This window comes from Microcebus murinus, chromosome 10, assembly GCF_040939455.1.
Source record: "Microcebus murinus isolate Inina chromosome 10, M.murinus_Inina_mat1.0, whole genome shotgun sequence".
NCBI lineage: Eukaryota > Metazoa > Chordata > Mammalia > Primates > Cheirogaleidae > Microcebus > Microcebus murinus.
This window is the reverse complement of record NC_134113.1, coordinates 65,858,228-65,875,421: the sequence shown is the minus strand read 5'-3', so window position 1 is coordinate 65,875,421 and position 17,194 is coordinate 65,858,228. Positions and strand designations below refer to the sequence as shown.

Genomic DNA, 17,194 nt, shown 5'->3' with positions numbered 1-17,194 from the left:
GCCTATAGTCCCAGCTACTTGGGAGGTTGAGGCAGGAGAATCACTTGAGCCCAGGAGTTTGAGGTTGTAGCAAGCTATAATGGACTGCACTCTAGCCCCACTGACAAAGTGAGACTGTCTTAAAAGAAAAAGGATCTTCTTAGTTTCATTAAGTTAAAATTCTTATGATGCATTCATGTGGTCGTATATGTAAGATTCCTGTCTTATAACCAAAAACACTGCAAAAAGCAAAAATCTCCAATGTTCACAGATAATGTACCCACTGGATAAATGCCTAATCCTGTCGTTGTGTTTTGTATATAACCTATCAACTTTAATCAATTACTTTCTAAATGAATAAAAACTGTTTTTAGAGAAATTGTAGATATAATATGCCACTGCTTGAAAGACTGTCTTAATTTTAAAAATGGATAAGCTGACCTTTTAGTAAAGAGAAAGTCTTCAAAAGTATTGGCTAGTTCTGGCCACATACTGTCAAATTTTCCAGAAGAAGCATGCTGCCGGGCAACAGGCAGCCCGATAGAAAGAACTTTGAGGAGAGAAGATACTGCTAGTTTCCATGTGCTTTCAGAAGGGCAGGAATACTTCAAACTGAGAGGAACCCTAAGAGTCTGAAAATAAAGACAGTTTAATGTAAGTATTAATTAAAACATATTCAACTTTACTTAAAAAAACGATAACAGAGAAAAATAGCATAGGTATTTTCACATTTAAAAAAGGATATTTTCTAGAAACACCAGTTCTTAGACATGGTTCCCTCAAACCCTACTGCCTAGAAAGATACACTTTTAAATCCTGCCTCCATCTTTTAAATAATGACCCTGAATAAGTAGCAACTTTTTTGAATCTCAGTTTTTCATCATAAAAAATAGGGATATATCTGAAAAGTTAAGTGTGAGAGTAGGAAACTGACAATGCTTCAGCATTTCTTGACCTGATGTTATGGAATTAGAAAATTCTGCCATAGTTCTCCTAACAAAAAATAATTTGGCTGAGATGGATCTCCCAACCAAAAGAAGTCAATATTGCTTACACAGGCATGTGCTACATAATAATGTTTTGGTCAGTGATAGACCACATGTACAACCACAGTCCCATCAGATAATAACACAGTGAAAAATATTGTGCCTTTTTTATGTTTAGATACGCAAATACTTACCATTGTGTTATAATTGCTTACAATGTTCACTACAGTAACATGTTGTGTACAAGTTCATAGCCTAGCAGCAATAGGTTATACCATATAGCCTAGGTGTGTAGTAGGCTATACCATTTAGCTTTGTGCAAGTATACTCTATGATGTTCACACAATGACAAAATTGCCTAACAACACATTTCTCAGAGTGTATGCTTATCATTAAGTGATATATGACTATTTTTCCACTAATGGGTAGGGAAGGATAAGTACAACCAAAAGTGTCACTTTCAAGTCTTAAGTTTTATCTCTAAAATTCTTTGAATTTCATATTCTACTCTTAATATTTCAATAGACATTTTCCTTTTCCAAATATTTCAGTAAATTTGATAATTTAAGATTATTTTACCTTTGACCACTGAGGGTGTAGGAGTGGAGTATCTAAGTTATGTATAGTGATCAGATGTGTATAGTGACTATGTACAGTGACTCATCTTTTTAATGGATTAACTTTTCAGACAAGTGGCTTCCATTCATTAAAAGAACAAATTTGGTGGTTCGGAATGGACTTCTCTGGTTCTATCTGGCAACTAGAACACTAGACTGACCAAAATACCCCACTGAACAACCCAGAGCACCATCAGTAAATAGTTTTGGCATACCATCAGACAATTTGCATTAGAGTAAAAAATCTGCTTTTACATAAAAATTCTGTTCTGAGAAAAAAAAAGAGTAGAAAAGATAATTTTCACATTTCAAGGATATAAAACTTGGTATCATCCTCCTCCACAGGAATTACAGAGTACTCATATACAGAACATATGAACCATTAAGTGTCAGCATGATGTGGGCCTCCACTAACAGATATTTGGCCTACCCAGAATCTATTTATCCCTTTTGCCTCCCTCCACCTCCATACACCCCATATACTTTGGAAGATAATGTCCTCAGTTCTAGTTTGGGAATTCAGACAAGGAGATGCTTAGTTTATTAAGCCAGTCAAATCCATTCCATTTCCCTGGCCACAATCACTGGTTTGAGTGGGTATGGACCAAAGCTGGTCCACTTAAGATTAATTTTAGGAACTTAAGAAGTTCCCACATGTGCACACGCACATACCTCCTATTGGACACATAATCCTGTTACTAGCCTACAACTAATAAAGAAAAACATAGTATACAGTCACTTGTTAGAAAGCAGAACAGAAAAAAGAAATTTGGTTTTTGATGATACTGCTGAATCACTGGATCAATCAATCCTAAAGCCTTCCCTCTATCTTTGAATTTTCCAATTAAGCACATCAAAAAATTCCCTTTATTGTTAAAGCTAGTCAGTGCCTAAATATATGTCATTTGCAACCTAAAGAATAATTTACTACTACCTTTAATATTTTACTGAAATCAAAGAAACATTAACCACAGCTGATCTATTCAAGTTATATATTTTTTAAAACGTTTAAGAAATTAATACAGGGACTACTCAGTAAATGTATGTTGAACTTGGAAATTCACTTCAGGCTCACAATTTTTGAGAAAGGAAGAGTCTTGTCCAATAACCACAATACGATGCCATAAAGTGGCATCAACAAAATGGGAGTACACAAAAGGTTCTTTTAATTCCTTGGAAAAAATACAAACTGATTCATGTCACTCTTAATGTTCAACCTTTCATGGTTAAAGTCCGATATTATGATGGTTTATAAGAACTACAGTTATCTTTTCAGACTTATTCCAGGTCCTGTGACCTCCCTAAAATGAATTTCTCAATATTTCTTGAAAATATACTATGATCTTGTATACTGCTTAACTTACCTGTAATGCTTCCCTATCGCTTTTTCACTATCAAACTCTTATTCCTTCAAGTTTCATTTCTATTAATTCTTGCCCAAATCCCCTAGACAGTTTAGTCACTTCTTTGTCTGTGGGACATACTAACTTCTTATTCAGCACTGACTACTTGGCAAGCCAGTATCATTAAATGATGTATCTCAATGAAGTCTCTTTATTGAGACATGTAAGTAGTATTGGTATTACCCTGCTTTTACACATGAGAAACACTCTCAGACAGTTCCACTGGTCCAAAATCATAGAGCAGTAAGTAAACAGCAATGGACTAATCTAAGTCAGGTCAACTGAATGCACAGCTGCCTCCACTCTGTGCTCTTCATCTAGCATTTAACACACTGTATTATTATTTTATTATTTGTCTTTCTCTTATTCCCTATATTGAGTTATTAAATGTAAGAATTGTCTTGTTCATTTTAAAATCTCTGGTATTTAGTTAGTACCTGGTAATAGAGGTGTTTAAAAAATATGCTCAATAAATGAAGAGAGAGGGGACAGTTTGGTGAGATCAGTAGTGAGAGGTAGAAATAAGTATTAAAAAAGTCAAGGGAAGAAAGATCTTTAAGAAGAAAAGGGCAGTACCATGTTAAAGGGGAGATAAAGAATTTTAAAAGGACTCAGAATTTGAAGATATGGTCTTCTGTGACTTTGAGAAATCAGTTTCTACAGAGCAATGTGGATGGACACAGGCCAACATTCAAAGAGTGAATAGGTAAAGAATGGTTAGGTGAAGGCCACAAGCTGCTTAAAGGAATTTGGAAGTAAAGGAAAGATGAAAGAGGATGGCAATTTGAATAGGAAGTAGAGTTAAGAGAAAGTTTTTATAGTATTAAATGATTAATCATTTTTGTAGGATAAAGTATAAGATGCTGAAAGGAAAATGAAAGAATCATCAATAAAGAAAGGTAGAAAGAGGAAAGGATAAACACAGAGAAAAGGATGAGTCTTGGAATAGAGAAAGGCCTTCTTCCTTGAGGGAAGAATGTTCACAGTGGTCTGTTTATTCAGTAAAGAGAAGGTACATCCATATGCTAGGGGAAGAGCAAGGTTTAGGTTTTGTCTTTCGAAATAGAAGGAAAAACAAGAAATAAGTCTTAGAGGAACAGAACACAGTCAACAAGAAATGAATTAAAAAAATGGTTCTCCATACACTAAGGAATTGGCTTAAAAAGACAATACACATGATCAGTTAAATTGATCGGGTGCATTGTGAATTTCTCCTTGAATGCTCATCAGGGGAAAAGTCGCTATAAATAATATGAATTACAATTTTCATTTATCCCAATATAATGATAACATATTATATAGAGAATAATTTCAATAATATTGTCATCATCTAATGAAAGTATAATAATAATAAAAAAGGATACCTTAATAATATTCTGGAGCACTTTCTCATTCACCACTGCTTTGTGACAGGCTGTTTTTTGATACAAATCCACAACCACTTCTAAAGACCTTTCAGCAAACGGTACATAGTTCAAGGCTACCCATTCCGCCTAGAAATTAATATTTTCACATGAAGTTAAAAATAAATGGGAATAGATGAATCATATTGTTTTCAATGAGAAAGCATCTCTGTCTTAAAGTTCAGGCCTTGGTTTTAGGTCAAATTATATTACATGCAAAGTTTTCAAAGAGTATGTACTTCATGAAAAAATAATTTTCAGCCAGGCAAAAATTAAAATGATTGGAAAAAGCACATAGAGCATTCTATCAAGTACTGGGAAAGATGTATTTTATTTGTTGCCAATAGGTAAGGACAATTTTAGGAAATTTAACTCACCGGTGCAAATAGTTGGATCTATTGTGATTCCATTGTGTTGGAAGACAAATAGAATGAGAAAAGTTAATACATATTAAAACTCCTTTTTGGACGATATAAAATTATATGTTGAGTTAATAAAATCAGCATGTGCATGCATCAGAAATTTACTTTTCCCCTAAGCCAAAACAAAGTTAAAATTTGCCAACTATGGCTATAAAAATCTTTTACATAAAATCCAACTAAATTTCACACCAGTAATGGACAACTTCTAATTTAATACACACAAATTTCTTCATCTTGCGTTGCAGGTATCTATTTTAAATAAGATTAGACTTAGGGATTTAGAAGCCATTTTGTACTGGGCTGGGGCAACCAAGAAAGAGGTACAAAGGAACTTGTATTTTTCAAGAAAGATATATTGTAGAGTAACATAAAAGGCCAAACTCTCTGAAGATCCAGTTGGAAGAGGAAAGTCATAAACAAGGAGAAAAGGAACACAGAAATGGTTCCCAAATGATATTTCTGTTCAGCTTAAAGTGTTAACAGTCATACATAAGACTGTGAGTGAAAATTTTCTTTTTCTGAGGTAATCAAAGTTCATCTTAAGTGGAACTTACTATATTTATAAGCCATGAAATCTTACAGAGTAAACATAATTTTTAGTAAATTACCTGATTATATTTTGCATTCGCTATGTGCTTTGTTTCCAGCTGTCCATACTGTGGAGGTTTACAGGAAAATTCTACAAATGCCAGCAACTGGTCAAATATAGCTGGATACATTATCTGCATGTTTTCTGGTCCTATACAGATGGCCTATAAAAGCAAAATATGAACATCAGAGTGGATAATCTGAATTCCATTAAGCACCATATATGCATTTGTCTAACTAAAAACTCTTCAAGACTGTCCTATTATATATAAGTATTATACCATCTTTTATAAACCCTGAAGGACAACTATTTGAAACTATTATGAAATAAAGTGTAGGCTAAAAGTGTTAATCAGCTAAAGTTCTTTAATAAAAAGTGTTATTTATTCCTTCACAGAGTGGAAAAAGGGCAAGCACTTAAAGAGAAGTCCCAGGTAGCCCTCAGGTTCTACAATTTGGTAATTTGTTCAGTAATATAGCCATTAGCCCATTAAGAATGCTTCACTGACCAAAACGACATTGGCTTCCATTTAAGTGGTATCAGTTCATTGAAATGACAGCTGATTTCTGCACCATCCCTGGTCCACTGACATTAACAAATAATCATGAGCATTGCAGTTGGGAAGACAAATCATCTGTGAAAATTTGTTTCTAAAAGAAATGTATATTTTAAATTTTTAACAGGGCTGTGTGTATTTAATGTCTAATATATCTGAATAAACAGATTTGATGTAAAATAAGAAAATTAAATATTTGAATATAAATTAATAACATTTTAATGAATAGTTCTCTAGATTTATTACTCCAAACAATTTGATATTACAGATTTTAATTACTTCAAATGTGTTGAAAATACTTAAAATAAATCCTATCTGGGTTTTTTTTCCTAGCCACAAACATATTTTCTCATCTTATCCTTTTATATTTTCATCTTTTAGTGTTCATTTCTTTCTGTGGTAAAAATATTTAATGATATTATTTATGGAGTGTCTAAAATATACTTGTGCTTTACAAAACAAAAAGTATGATCACTTTACACTGGACAGCATTCTCAAAATACTAAACCAAAATTCATAGCATTTAAAATATTTAAGGAATTTCTTTAAAAAGATATGAACAAAATTTATTTTTATGCAATCCATGGCTTTTTCTTAACTTATCAGATAATAGTTTTCTTTTTCCTCTGAGATGTAGCCATTGTGCTGTAACTGAAGTTTAGATCACACCACACTGAGATATGAAGTAGATAAGCAAGTGCTGCCTATACCTTAAGTTAGACCATCCTATAATTACAATGTAAAAAATTAGAATAGACATCTAATATAATCTTTCAATATTTGGTTATTTTTCTCAGAAATAATGGAGAACTTGAATTGCAAAATTTATACAATCTAAAAGAATTCTCTTTACTGAATATAAAAAACCAAAGAGTAATTACTATGGAAAAGAGACTGAATTATTCTAAGTGAATTCTTTTATTTTCAATGACTTAAAAAAGGAAAACCATCACAATTTCTTTGGAAGTATCTTAGCACAAAGTTATGGCTATGTATTTTAATTTTCAATGGTCCTTTCTAAAAATAAAACATACTAATAGTGTTATAGCTGATTTATAGAGCAATTCTGGGATCTTAAAATGCATAACATAGAACCCACGTTTTCTTTTTTACAACAAACTCCATCTAAGAAAAAGGTTTTATTGGTTTTTCTTTAGTATCTGAAATTTGTGTATCAGAAAAATCTATAGGATGAACATGATAAATAATTTTAGTCCAAAAGCTGAGAATCAATAAGCAATCTGGACAATAATTCTGATCAGTCCTTGAAAACTGTGTATGTGAAAAAAAGAGATGAAATTGGACATCTAATTTCTGACACAGTTCAAGATTTCACTTGTTAACTCATTTAATAATAATCCATTCAGTGCCTACCATGTACTAAGGCCTTTGCTAGAGAACTTGATGAAAACAACAGCTAACATTTACTGAATGTTTTAACTTGTGCCAGGTACTAAATGTCTTACAAATATCCCAATTAATAGTCAAAGTTATAGATTTATTATTTTTATTCTATAGATAAGGAAGCTAAAGTACAGAGAGATGGAGAAACTTGCCATATTATTAGAGTACAGAGCTTTATTACACGACTCCAAGGGCATCATTCACATACAATGTGAGGGTGTCTCATGGAGTACAACTCCAGCAGCCCTGGTGATGAAGGCAGATGGGGTATACAGCTATCTGACTTTAGGAAGTTTAGCAATAAGTAAGACAGATGCAGTCTCATCACTTCAGAACTTACAGTACAGCACATACAGAAAGCAAATAATCAAATTCCCACTTCTAATGGATAAAAACATACGTATCAGGTACACTATACACTACTCTGGTGAAACGCAGACTAAAAGCCCTGACTTCAGCATTATTCAATTCATCCATATAACAAAAATACTTGTACTCCAATATTTTGAAATTAAAAAAATAATTCCCAGTTCCTCCACGCATTCTAACTTGGCAAAAAATAAAAAAAAATCAATTAGTACACAAAACTAAGTCAACTTGGTTGGGAACTAGCCATTTGGGAACCTAAAGAAGACTGTGACCATGAAGCCCTAAACAATATAATAGCACTGAGGAAGAACAACATATTCTCTTTAGAAAGAAAACATGAAATCAGAAATGAGTTTTTCTTTTAGGAAGGAAAATAGCTTTTGATCAATAAAATGTTTTTTGCTGGATAGCTATTTGTTTAAGGATAAAGTCCCAAAGCAAGTAAATTTTGCTGGTGCAAAAATTTTCTGACACTTGTAGAAGAAAATATAAAAACATTCTAACTGATAAAATATTAATTTTTCTGTTAGGAAATATTAGAGAACCATTAAAGATCGCACATTCAAGGTTTAGGAAACATCATTTAGATAATCACACAAGTAATAAAACAATGGCTAGTGTGAAAATAATGCAAAGACATTATTAATATAAATAGACAAGCTTCCTAAGTTTCAGACTGAATGTTTGTTTTTAAAGCTATTAAAAGCTCAGAACAAATTCCGAATAGTTGGGATAAATAATTCCACTTGTTTTCTTATTGCTAAAGCAGAGCTTTGTGGGTTTTTTTTTTTTTTTTTTTTTTGAGACAGAGTCTTGCTCTGTCACCCCAGCTAGAGTGCTGTGGCATCATCACAGCTCACTGCAACCTCAAACTCTTGGGCTCAAGCAATCCTCCTGCCTCAGCCTGGAGGCACCACCAGCACTGCACCACCAGCCCCGCCTAATTTTTTCTGTTTTTTCAGTAGAGAGGGGTCTCACCCTTCCTCAGGGTGGTCTCAAAATCATGAGGTCAAGTGATCCTTCTTGTCTTGGCCTCCTAGAGTGCTAGGATTACAGGTGTGAGCCACAGTGCCCAGACAAAAGCAGAGTTTTAAAAAATAAAATGATGTTCTTTTTTCTTGAAAAAAATTTGGGGAGTGTTGTTTCATTTTTGTTTATTATCTTCTACACATATATAAAAGATTTGAATGAGAATACTAGATTATGGGCATCCTAAAAGACTTATAATTTTCTTTTCTTTTTTTTTTTTTTTTTTGAGACAGTCTCGCTTTGTTGCCCAGGCTAGAGTGAGTGCCGTGGCGTCAGCCTAGCTCACAGCAACCTCAAACTCCTGGGCTCGAGTGATCCTTCTGCCTCAGCCTCCCGGGTAGCTGGGACTACAGGCATGCGCCACCATGCCCGGCTAATTTTTTATATATATATCAGTTGGCCAATTAATTTCTTTCTATTTATAGTAGAGACGGGGTCTCGCTCTTGCTCAGGCTGGTTTTGAACTCCTGACCTTGAGCAATCCGCCCGCCTCGGCTCTTTTCTTTTCTGCTGGGAAAACTTTTCCATTCTCTCTAGGGCAGTCTATAAGCAATTTACCTGCATGCCCAATCTGGGAGAGAAAGTAATTACCGACAGGCTACTATTTTCCTACTGAAAATAAAAACAGGTATTTTTATTTCAATTGTGAATAATCGATATCCCTATAATAAATTTTTTTAAATGTCAGATTCTTTTAAATTTTAATTTCTCCATAATTTGTTTCCCTGCCCAATGCACCTAGGGTTAATCAGATCAAGAATTACTGCTCAGCTAGACTTCCTCCAGAGCTAATTAAGAGGTATCATGGTATACTATTAATGGAAACATCACCATTCTTACTGTGAAAGTTTTCATTATTCTCGTCAGGCAGACTGGAATCAGTTAATTAGAAAACATGATTTGCATTACATAAATGGCTACTGACAACATGTATGATCAGAATCTAGTTTCATTATAATTTTGCTAGAAGGTCTTAGCTACTTTCTTGGAACGGTTGACTATTCAGTTGGCATTTTTTTGCTTAGTATTTTGATTTTTGTGAATTGTGCTATTAATTTTGACAGTCTTAAGAACACCAATTTTGATCTGGTCTTGCTTGTTAATCTGAATTTGCACGATGATTTTAGGACTATTTATTTTAATAACTTTTATTTGTAATTATAAAACACAAACAGCTAAAAATAAATCTTTTTAAAATTTCTGTGAGAAAAACATTTTATAATTTTATTCTTTTTAAATACAGGCTTCTGATAAATTTGAGCAAAATTTAAAATCAGATGAAAAATGTCAAAATATAATCCCATTGCTTATTAATTTTTCTAATCATAAAATTACTTTACTAAAACTACTATTCCAAATATTCTATCTTCTTGTGAAGACTTACATGGTCAACCAAAAGTGCTGGTGAATTGGAACAGGAGGATGTAGGCAACTTCTTAAAGACTCAAAATAGATCTGAAATTACCTTTTTTATTAAACATATCAGAAAACCACAGTTTTTAAAATAACTAGATCTTGGCAATCCTGAATTTATGCCAAAGTATATATGCATGACAATCTTGATCTAGAATTTATTCCCAAAAATATAGCAAAGTAAAAAAAATTCAAGAGAACCATATGCATCATTGCTTAGATAGCCACTAAAATTGTATTACCTTTTGGAGAACATCTAAAGCTGTAAGTACAGCCTCCTGTAAACTTGTCAAAACTGCTTCAGTATAAGATGGAAGAATAAAAGGGGATGCATCTGAACTTATTGGCACTGAAATAGCACTGTGTAATATGACTCCCAACTTTTGCAAGTCATCCATGTTGAAACCAGTTTTTATGTGTTGGTAGAGAGCTGGAAATATCTGAATTAAAGCTGTAAGAAAAGGCTGGCTGGGAATAAAAGTTAGTTTATCAAAAGTAATTGGAGGCTTCGTGCTTTCAGATCCAATTCTATACCAAGTATTCCATGCAGCCCACCAGAGATTTAAATCTTCAAGCTCATCAGTAACTACAGGTGGCTCAGAGCTACTATATCTTCCAAGTCTTTCTCCAATTGAGTCTGTTCTTACAAATGGCCTGCTCAGGCCAGGACCTGATATGGAGCCTATAAGAACAGGCACAGGTACATTAACTACAGGTGGTGTCTCAGGCTTATCTGAGTCTCTGACAGGGGATACAATTTGTAGAATTTCCTGGAAGCTTTTCAGAGCAGCCAGAGATACTTCATTGTTTTTGCTGAGTGCTGCTGACTGTATATGGTCAAGAAGAACATCCCAAGCTCTTGAAAAATCTCCTGTATTAGGAAGAGAAAAAAAAATTATCAAAGTGATCAAAATTTCTCTTAATATTAGAGACTTCAAAGCATATTTGCTTTATTTTTCTGCTTAAATTCCTACACAACTAGAAAAAATATGATTAGGTACTGAAGTACTAGCAATATGAATGAAAATCATCACAATCCAGAAATCCAGTAAAAATTTTCAGATGTAGGAACAAAGGGCACCAAGAAGAGGATAATGGGTATGTTAAATAATGCTTTGGTCTTAAAAACAAAATTCTAGATATGTATGTATACATGTTTATACCATTTTCTAGTACTTCTACTTAAAGAGAAGAGAATAAAAACCTATGAAGGTAAAACGAAAGCTTTTCAATAACATTTTTAGTCTATCCATCTATTAGTAATTTCATTAATGATTACATAAGATATTCTCAGTCTTAATTATTGGAAAAGCTATAAGTTATAACAGAATGATACATGTTTTTATAGGTTAAATATTTAAAATAAACTATATGTCATATTCCATAAATTTAAACTTTATATTTTAGTTTTCATATTTAAATAATTTTATAGTTACAGAATTTTCTTAAACTTTTTTTTTTCATAAGTTAGTGAGTTACCAAGAGAAAACGTACCATAAAGAAAAACCATGTTTTCACAACGAATTTGCTCCTTCATGTGAAACTGAGTCTACTCATCCACCACCATCAACAGAGCATAAGCTGAATGGTAGCTGCTGGTTCCCACTGATCAACTAAATCCCTTTACTCCTCTGACTGGCTAAATACATTTACAATGAAGCTCTCTATGGCTTGGTGTAAATTTGTTTCCATGAGGCTTAAATAAAACAAAACAAAAACAAAACAAAACTTTTTTTCTAGCACAATCAAACCCAATCGTTTTGTTAATAACATGGATTATTATCCACATAACTTGCATTAAAATAATGTGAAAGTCAGAGAAATTGATATTTTCCAAAGTAGTATAACATATGTAGGCTATAAAGTGTATAATCAAGGTTTAAAGACTTTTATTTGGCAAAGGCTATAAATGACTAGATTTGATTTTTTTAAAAAGGGATAAACCCAAATGCCTGAGGAAGCATTCAGTTAATAGGAAAGCTGGAAATAAGTCTGGTATAAAACAATAGGGACTACCTGTCTATTCTGAACAAACTGTAACATCTGGCCAATTACATGCAACTTCCCCTCTATACTCTTTTTATTAAAAATTGACGTATATCCTTTGCCAGCAAAGTAATAAAAGAAGAAAATAGAAGTAAAAAAATAAATATATAAATATTTTAAAAATGTAACAAATAAAAAAATAAATTATAAAAATTGAGGTATAATTTACATAGAGTTAAAAAACAGATTTAAAAATAAACCGTTCAAAGAGTTTTCACAAATTACATTTTAAAACTATTAAACAGTTAAAACACTTCTGCCTGTTGCGACCCCAGTTAAAAAGTCAGATGAACCATTACATTTGCCAACCAGAGTGGTGATCTAATCTCAGATCTAGAATATTCTGTGCCATTTAGGAAGAAAAAACCCTACAATTCTTCTATTAATATATTTTATGTCTAGGAAGAAGTCCTCTTTTTAAAAGACTAGGTACAATTATATATTGCACATGATTATGTTAAATAATAATAAATACTACTTCCTGGTCTTCAAGTTATAAAAAAAAAACTATGGCCGGCCACAGTGGCTCACGCCTGTAATCCTAGCACTCTGGGAGGCCGAGGCGGGTGGATTGCTTGAGGTCAGGAGTCAAAACCAGCCTGAGCAAGAGTGAGACCCATCTCTACTAACAATAGAAAGAAATTAATTGGCCAACTAATATATATAGAAAAAATTAGCCGGGCATGGTGGCGCATGCCTGTAGTCCCAGCTACTCAGGAGGCTGAGGCAGGAGGATTTCTTGAGCCCAGGAGTTTGAGGTTGCTGTGAGCTAGGCTGACACCACAGCACTCACTCTAGCCTGGGCAATAAAGCGAGACTCTGTCTCAATAAATGAATGAATGAATGAAAGAAATGAAAAAAAATTATGAAAGATGTATGAAATGTCTATGTCTTCATTTTAAAAAATTTAAATATCTAATAAGTTCTTAGCTTTTAAGATAATGTATGTATCACAGAGGCATTAAAATAATGCTTATTTTGTCAAAACTCAGCAAATGTACAATGAAAATTTGTACATTTCACTGCATGTAAATTTTACACGAAAAAACTAAAATTAAAAATAAGATATATCAAATACTAAAGTGTAAAATGGATCAGACACCATCAATTATTTGTTTTTGGAAAAAAGTGCACATGAAGAACAACATACAAAAATGCCTACAGAATGAGTAAATATGCTTATGTTTTAAAATAAAGAGGTTAAAAAGAAGCCAAACATAAAATAATGAAACAAATAAAATAATATATACAGCACACTCATACCTATGTACAAAAATATCTCTGTTCACTTTTCTCTATCATGCCCCATTACTACCACCAGAATCTAAAGTATTATAATCAGCACCCAGGTTTCTCAATCTCAATACCACTGACATTTTTGGTTGGATAATTCATTGCTGTGGGGTGCTGTCCTGTGTATTGTGAGATCTGTAGCATCATTCCTTGTCTCTACTTGCTAAATAGCAGTAACTCACCCCTCCCCATTTTTGAAAACTAAAAATGTCTCAAGAACTGGTAAATGGCTGGGCGTGGTGGCTCACACCTGTAATCCTAGCACTCTGGGAGGCCGAGGCAGGCGGATTGCTTGAGGTCAGGAGTTCGAAACCAGCCTCAGCACGAGCGAGACCCCCGTCTCTACTATAAATAGAAAGAAATTAATTGGCCAACTAATATATACAGAAAAAATTTGCCGGGCATGGTGGCTCATGCCTGTACTCCCAGCTACTCGGGAAGCTGAGGCAGCAGGATTGCCTGAGCCCAGGAGTTTGAGGTTGCTGTGAGCTAGGCTGACACCGCGGCACTCACTCTAGCCTGGGCAACAAAGCGAGACTCTGTCTCAAAAAAAAAAAAAAAAAAAAAAAAAAAAAAAGAACTGGTAAATGTCCCATATGGTATAAAATTAGCCCTATTTGAGAACCACTGATCTAACAGCTTCCTAACAAGTCTAACAATATCCTGTCATCCTTCCTTGCTGCCATTCCATTCTACACATACAAAAGTGATATTTTTAACTGCCTATCTGATCGGGTCACATCACGGATTACAATCTTTCAATGGTTTTTGTTCAATGCTCTTAAGACAAAGTCCTAACTTTTTAGCATGTTCTACATGATCTGGCCTCTACCTACCTCTCAACCTCACTGGGAATCATACTTTGCTTTACTCCCTTCATTCCAGACCTTCAAACATGCTACAGTCCACATCATTCCCCTTCCCCTCAATCTTCTGTCTCTTTTTACATGTTCTCTCTGCCTATAAGGTTCTCCACACCTCATTTTACCATTGCCTGATGAACTTCTACTTACCTTTCAGACCTCAGGGAAAATATTACTTTCTCTGAGAAATTTATCTGGACTTCACGGGCCAGGTCAAATACCTATTATAAGTTCACAGTACATCATTCCTTTATAGCATTTATCATTGTAGCTATTTTGCCTTTATATATGTAATTATGGTTCCTCCCTCAAGTAGATGACAGCAAGGATGATGCATATTTTGCTGACCACCGTATCCCCTAGAGGCTAGCCCACAGTGGGTACACATTAAACATTTTCTCAGTAAAATGAATGAAAATGCATATGCTTGTGCTCATGGGTGATGCTTGATGCTACTGGTTCAGAGACCACACTTAGAGAAACACAGAAATTATTCACAGTCTACAGGTGGTCATTTAATTGCCAAGTCATTTGGACTATGCTTAATCTCATCCTGTTCATTTTTTGGTAGCACTGTTGATGCTACTGGTTCAGAGACCACACTTAGAGAAACACAGAAATTATTCACAGTCTACAGGTGGTCTTTTAATTGCCAAGTCATTTGGACTATGCTTAATCTCATCCTGTTCATTTTTTGGTAGCACTGTTGATCATTTCTTCTTGAAATTTTCTCTTCCCTTCTGTTTCATTACATGCTTCAACTTCTCTGTTCAACTTTTGTTCAACTCTGTTCAACTCCACACATAAACACAAAGACTATAAGTTAAGAAGAATTATTCTTGGGCAGAAGTGTTATATAAGTTTTAAAAGAATCTTCTATATTTTCCAAATTTCCTTTAACATGAATTACTTTAAAACGAGAAGAAAAATGTATATATACCTAAAGGTTGCAGTAAATATCTTCTAGTGTTGAAGATTCTTGCTACTCCAGCCAATGTTAATACCCATGTCTCAGCCCATTGCTTCTCTGCTGTGTCCCTTGAATGATGAATGAGAATATTGCCACCTCCAGACTCAATTTTTTCTTTGTCCGCAGTGGTAGAGGACTCTCGAACTCGGTCCAGTAGATGAAAGAGTACCTAAATATTTATAAAAATGTCACATAAAATGTATTATAATAAAGCTTAAATAGCATAGGAATCTAAAAATTATTACAAAAAATATACTTGACAATCTTATCAATCCCTATATTAGAGGAAACTGATCGATATAGGTAACCACACATTCTTATCTTTAAGGTCATAGAATATGAAAAATTAAAATAAATTGGATAGAATATAAACTAAGACTTGTTGAATTGAGGTATCAATGGAATGTTTACGGGATAATGTATGAAAAAAGAACAAAAGCTAAGGAGAGGGATCCAGGCAAAAAATACAATTATGGGAGTTATCTGGATAACTGATGCCCCAGGGTTATATGAGGGGTGCTTGAAAAAAAAAAATCAACAAGTAAAAAGTGACTGGGACTTGGGGAATGTTTTGATTCAGAGGAAGAAATAAGAGCAAAAAATAAAACAAAAGTTGAACAGAGAAGTTGAAGCATGTAATGAAACAGAAGGGAAGAGAAAATTTCAAGAAGAAATGATCAACAGTGCTACCAAAAAATGAACAGGATGAGATTAAGCATAGTCCAAATGACTTGGCAATTAAAAGACCACCTGTAGAATGTGAATAATTTCTGTGTTTCTCTAAGTGTGGTCTCTGAACCAGTAGCATCAAGCATCACCCATGAGCTTGATGGAAATGCACATTTTCAGGCCAAAATAATCAAAATAAACTGGGGTGGAGAGGGTGCTTTAACAAGTCTTCTAGGTGACTCTGTTACACTCTAAAGTTTTAAAGACTCTGAAGTAGATTAATCTGAAAATCAAATTACAAAGGATATGGGAATACAGGGGAGGTGAAGAAGAAAAAAATCATTGAGAATTAGGCAGCAAAATGATTACAGATGAGGTTTGAAAGAAAAATAAGAATCAGAAAAATATTACATTTAAAACAAACATAAAGAAGACAAGTATGTCTGTAATCTGAGAAGGAGCTAGGGGATGAAGCTGAAATAGAAGACAGAAGGAAACAAGGCTTTTACTATAAATACATATATTTTTATGTCTCAAAAAAGTAAAAATAAAATAAAAAAGAAAATAGTGCTTTTAATTATTTTATTAGGTAACATATATTATTAATTTTTTAAGAAGACATTTTTGAGATCTATTAAATTGAATAGTTGACAAAAGCAAGTGAAAGAATTATATATAGAATTTTATTAAAATGAAACAGGTGGGCTGGTTCGATGGTAGTGGGTTATTAGAAATTATTAACATTAGTGTCACTAAAGTAGGTATTCAACCATCCACTGCTAAATTGGACTGGCTTACAAAAAGAAAAGAAAAGAAATAGGTGGAACAAAAGATACTTTTAACAAAGGGAGAATGTTCACTAATAAGTGTTAATTTTATAAGAAAGTTTTAAAAGAGGAAAAATTAAAAAAGATGAAATTATATAGTTTATACATGTACAATTTACCATTTGGAGGTTTATGTTTGTTTGGTGAATCTATAAACAAATTTCACTGCTGTTGATATTCTTTTATTTATAAAAATTCTCTTTTGATTACATCTGAATTATATGTAGACCTCGAAATTAAAAAAAAAAAAGCTTTCCACTCTATTGTAAGAGACTGATTACCCTTTGTGGTTCAGCAACTCTCCTGGTTTACCATTTAGGAAAGCAGAAACAAAAAAGAGAGAAAGAAGGGCAAAG

At 33.5% G+C, this 17,194-nt stretch overlaps 1 protein-coding gene across 4 annotated transcripts in view; it reads right to left on the bottom strand.

Annotated features, from left to right (window-relative positions):
- Positions 1 to 17,194, bottom strand: part of MON2 (MON2 regulator of endosome-to-Golgi trafficking) — a 106,146-nt gene that overhangs the window by 21,366 nt on the left and 67,586 nt on the right. For 3 of the 4 annotated variants that reach the window (XM_012782366.2, XM_076007455.1, XM_076007456.1), the window contains exons 25-30: positions 15,313 to 15,511; positions 10,413 to 11,041; positions 5,419 to 5,562; positions 4,766 to 4,783; positions 4,350 to 4,478; positions 421 to 611 (exon numbers count right to left, since the gene is read on the bottom strand). In XM_012782366.2, the coding sequence (XP_012637820.1) occupies positions 421 to 611; positions 4,350 to 4,478; positions 4,766 to 4,783; positions 5,419 to 5,562; positions 10,413 to 11,041; positions 15,313 to 15,511 (1,310 nt within the window). The remainder of the gene's footprint in view (positions 1 to 420; positions 612 to 4,349; positions 4,479 to 4,765; positions 4,784 to 5,418; positions 5,563 to 10,412; positions 11,042 to 15,312; positions 15,512 to 17,194) is intronic. The other variant, XM_012782368.2, reaches the window with a different exon arrangement.